The sequence below is a fragment of the Anoplophora glabripennis genome, unplaced genomic scaffold (genome assembly GCF_000390285.2).
Source record: "Anoplophora glabripennis isolate ALB-LARVAE unplaced genomic scaffold, Agla_2.0 scaffold80, whole genome shotgun sequence".
In the NCBI taxonomy this organism is placed as follows: Eukaryota; Metazoa; Arthropoda; class Insecta; order Coleoptera; family Cerambycidae; genus Anoplophora; species Anoplophora glabripennis.
The window spans coordinates 682,222-687,287 of record NW_019416401.1 but is presented as its reverse complement, the minus strand read 5'-3'; the positions used below and the strand labels follow the sequence as shown (position 1 = coordinate 687,287).

Below are 5,066 nucleotides of genomic sequence, written 5' to 3'. Positions count from 1 at the left end.
TCTCTAAAGGCTTGTTTACACGGGGACAGTACGTAAGTGGTAACTAAATTTTAAGTTACTGCTTTTTCTGCAAGTGCTGTTCGCACTGGTAAGTTCTAAGTTTAGTTGTTGGTAAGTTCTAGTGCAGTTTATATATTTGCAAACCTGACGAGATGAACGTGAGGCAGCAGTTTGTAGAAGAATTTAATGGCATACTACGCGATATCCTAAATATTATATTAGAAGAAATAAATGAAGAAATATATGAAGAGAAAAATAGACCTAAACGACTTTGGGAGCGAAAGTGGATCAGCAGGAGGGAAAAGTTCGGTGCAAGTCGTCAACTTGCACGAAAAAATAGAATAAATTCTATTCCAGTGTACTAAATTTTTACTTGCTCCATAACTTGTTACTTACCACATATGCGCTGTTCAAATAGGTTCAAGTGACTTAAAATTTAGTTGACTGTTCCCGTGTAAACAAGCCATTAGAGTAACAAATGAACTTTATTGTACGTAAAACCGTACAAATTGTTTAATTTATTTATAATTTTGTGTTTATTTAATTCATTTGTGAATTCATAGTTTACTTGCACCTTTAGGATACCAAAATGATAAAAACCATTGATATGAACTTTAAAATTAGCAATGAACATTTTTTTTCGAAATTGGTGGGATGTAAAAGTCAGTGGGGTAGTCAGAGTTTTAATAAAAAAAATCGCTAACCAATTTCTGTCAAATTTGACAACAAAAACAGAACAACATCCTCTAAAACAAGCATTTCTAACAAAGACGAAGAGACGCGTTATCACGCTTTGAAGAACACTAAATTACTAACACAGTAGGGCACCATTGTATTGCGTTTAAACTCGAATAACAATTTGTTGCTAGTAAAAATGCCTCTTGCGTAACATTATTTAAAAAAAGTGTACCTATTCCCGTGAAACGATCAGGGCCTATTAAACAAAGCAATATAACCTCAAAATAAAGTTTAGTTTTGGCGGTTGCACCACGCCGAGCGAAGATTCTACGTTAATTACAAGACGGGAAGCGGTTTAGTGGCGAACAATAGCGATTGTCCTAGAAAAATCTATCCAAAGTCCGTGGCGACGGATTGAACACCCAACCGCGTCTGCCACGACCGGAAGGAAGATTTCCCTCGCACCCTTCTCAGTTACTTCACACTATTCTTTAAAAAAACACGTCGTTTTAGTCGAACTAGATTAGGAAACGGAGCCTATTGCGAACGTATGGAGGACAATCATTCACTTAGCCACGGAATTTAACTATGAGCTACGAAAGCGGGTCCCGCGCCATCCCCAGCCTCCGGGGTGGCCCCTGCGGTGCCGGGGTGGTTATTTACCTGCTGCCAGCGTCTCGAAGTCCATGGTGGAAGCGCAGTTCTTCTGGATTGAATGAGATGACCCCCGCCCCTGCACTGGTTTCGCTGCGGCCGACGACACACATCGGCTCTACTGCCCACTATAGACACACTGTACACGTACTTGTATTGTATTTGGTCCTGTAACTAACTGGCTTATTGTCTGCTCGCCGTAAACATCCGAGCTATTTTATTTGTTACGGCCCAATTTGTGATGGCACTGCCGCTGCTGCTGCTCGACGACGCTTTTTGACATTTCAATGACTGTCGGACTGTCACTTCCGACGACGCAGCGAGTGGACGGTACAGCCGTGGACGGTAAAAACTCTCCGATTCGGAAATGTCGGTGTTTTAGCTATTTAGATCGGGTTTCAGGCGATAGTGCTTTGTATGAATAAGAATGAGAAGAAGAATCTTGCTGGTGGTACGGAAGCATTTGCAGCAAATGCGACATTTGATTTTTAAGTCAACTTGGAACGAAATATTTGAAAAAAACGGGAGAGTTTTTCAAAGCGTCAACTGTAGTCCAGACACTGAAGGTGAAAATAAAGTAAAAGCTCCCAATTTTTTCGGATAGCATTGATTTTCCTGAAAATTTGCATACAAGCTCATCTGACCCCCCACTTCAAAAGTTATATTGTCTAGATGTGTGTTTTTTTCTGTTTGGGGGTGAAAAATACCCTTGCACGAAAAAAATGCGAAAATCGTTACGTATTTTAAAGATTCAGTTCATGTTCAAACATGTTGGATAAAGTTCCTTTCATGTTTTTTAATATAATTTATGAAATTTAATTACTTTTCAACTCTTAAAAATCTTTAAAAACTAACCTTCCATGACAAATAAAAAAGATAAAAATGTTTTTAACAGTTTAATAGTATATTAAACAAGGTTTGAAAACGACTCTTTGCACACGAGCGAGACATATTGGTGGACCACAAGTCGAGCGAGTGTGCAAAGAGTCGTTTTCAAACGAGTTTTTTACAATACTTTTTATACGACTGCAAACAGAGACCACAAAAATCAAATTTTAATTTAAATCGTTTTTATTACTAAAATTGCCAACGCATTAACAAAATAAATTAAATACAACTTTTAATTTAATTCGGTTTTATTAAGAAAATTGCTAACGCATTAACAAAAGAAACTAATATTTAATATTTATGGTAACATTTGAACATTCCTTCAAGGTTACGCTGGGAAAAGCAGTATTATTGTGCACCTTGTTTTCGGTAATAGAGAATATTTTTGGTGTCGTGTTTTTAGTGCAGTTTTTCAGCGTGCGGTCGTTGTTTTCTTGTTGTATTCCAGTAGACGATCGTTGTTCTGGTTCTGTGGCAGCAGAAGACACTGAAGACTCTATCTTTTTCGAAACTTCCATTTTATTTCTCAAACAGTCATCAACGTAGCCTTCGGCAACTGTACTGGATTTCCACCCTCCATGGCGTTTGAGGGCAAGCAGATTTGAGCCAGAATTGACTAAAATTGTGGCCGATGAACGCCGAAAACAATGTCCCGTGTAACTTTCTGGATTCTCTAGCATCAAAAACTTGGCGATTTCCCTAGCCATGTTTCCAATTTTGTTGATGCCAACGTTTTGGCTTGAACATTTTCCGTTTTGATAGTTTAAAAAAAACCTGCCTGTCTTCAGATTAGGAGGACGAAGAGCACAGTACTTTTTTAAGATAGTGTAAAGGTTTCCTGTAATTGTAAAACACCTTGGTACCTTTGTTTTTGTATTCTTCAGTTTAATCAGCATAGCACTGCCGAAATCTTTGGTGTCTTCTATTTTGAGATAACATAATTCCTCCCTTCGACATGCCCCAGATAGTCCAACTGCCACCACCGCCTTGATAAGTAAATATTTGTCGTCTGATGCTTTCGTCAAAAACCGGCAAAAATCATCTTCTGTGAGGATTTGGGACTTCTTTGGGACGTAGTTTTCGGATTTTCGTTTGATTAGCGCTTGCAACTTTTTATAGCTTCCAAGATCTATGTTGTGATTGGCACTTAACGTTGACTTGAGCATCGAAAAAATCGTCCACAACGTCGAAGATTTATATTTCTTAGATAGTTCTTCAAAATACACCATTACTGCGTTTTCTGAGAAAGTTTGGACATTTTTGGCTAGTCGCCAGTCCATAAATCGGCTTAACTCAGCTTCATACCTGCTTCTGGATTTTGTGGGCAGCAGTTCCGAACATATTTCGCTTGCTTTCTGTAAAATCTCTTCAGAATCACACATTTTCACACCCAAACTTCGGGAATTCAACAATTTTTGAAGTATCTAATCAACAAAATAAAGGAGCCGTGACGGTTGCTATGAAACTCAGCCAACTTCAAACATTGCATAATTTGGGTTACAACATCAAACAAAAATCACAATCTGGAGACGCGTGTGCAAAGATGACATAACCGTGTGCAAAATGTTTTCCGTGTGCAAAACCCCCTTTTGCAAGGCAGTCGTATAAAAAATTCTTTTGGAGCATTCACAATGAATTGGGCATACTTCCGCTGCCTCGATGTATCTACATTCTTGAAACACTTAAAGAAATACGTCGAAATTTAAATAAATTTCGAACACATTCAAATGATCATAATACAAGGTTTGCGGAAATTTTAATTCAGCCGTATTCCGGAATCCGGACTAACTATTGCATTCCTTTTGTTATTCATTAGAAAGCTTACGACTCATTACAAAGTTGCAACCCTTAAAAACCATCCCTTATAATAAAATAAAATATTTTTGAAAGCTTAGGATGTTTTAATGGTATGCATATGTTGAATTATAAACTTTTTATTGGTTTTCAAATTATCTATGATATATTGCAATTTTTCAGCCACCCAAAAAACCCTTATGGAAGACCTACCCCTCATAAAAAACCCTACCCCTTATAGAAAAATTTCCTAAAAATTATATGTGAGTATGATGATATAATTAACTTTTTCAATTTTATTGAATTTAGGTTTTCTTAATATGTATTTTTTTATTAATTTATATAAAATAAAAAAAAAATATATGCAATATAAATGGATACGTGTTTGTATGTATATTATTAAAATACTTACTCAACTCAGTTCACAAGTGTTCCAAAATACACAAAGATGATGGTAATTTACCCGTACCGAAAATTTTACCAAATAAATTCGATTAATTTTTTTATCATAACTTGTAATTTTAAAGTTAGAAATTTACACAAAAAAACATTTTATTTAAAGCACGTTAAGTTCTTTTATAACTTTGTTAATTTTTAAAATATTTTGAAAAAGGGCGATTTTTTAAAAAATTGAACAATTTTATTCAAAAGTAAATGCAAAATTTTTTTAAATTTAAAATCGTTCAAATTCCCATAATCTACTGTTAATATATAAATAAAATAAATTACAAATAGAATACGTTTAATTTTTTTTCCGTCAAGCCATTGATTTTAATAACGATTTTTTTTACTTAAAAATCAAGACAATCATTTTATTTTGATTGTAACTTCATTAGTTTTCATGCTAACGCCTTCTACCACCACTCAATTTAAAGGTCTTTTCAAGAACTTTAATAGGTGTTATATAAGTTTTCATCGAAAAACCTTTAATTTTTCCGCTACAGGACGTTGAACGTTTCTATTATAGCTATCTTCGAAATTGACGGGAGTCATAACTCGGGTTCTGTACCTACCATCTACAAAAATAAAAAAAAAGCAAGCTCTTTGCTATT

The 5,066-nt window shown here is 35.4% G+C and overlaps 1 protein-coding gene across 1 annotated transcript in view; it reads right to left on the bottom strand.

Annotated features, from left to right (window-relative positions):
• The window catches only part of LOC108917578 (sodium/potassium/calcium exchanger 3), a 38,602-nt gene extending 37,057 nt beyond the window's left edge, over window positions 1-1,545 (bottom strand). Inside the window, exon 1 of the mRNA XM_018724261.2 lies at window positions 1,342-1,545. Within this exon, the coding sequence (XP_018579777.1) occupies window positions 1,342-1,366 (25 nt within the window). The 5' untranslated portion in view covers window positions 1,367-1,545. The remainder of the gene's footprint in view (window positions 1-1,341) is intronic.
• Between the last annotated feature and the right edge of the window lie 3,521 nt (window positions 1,546-5,066).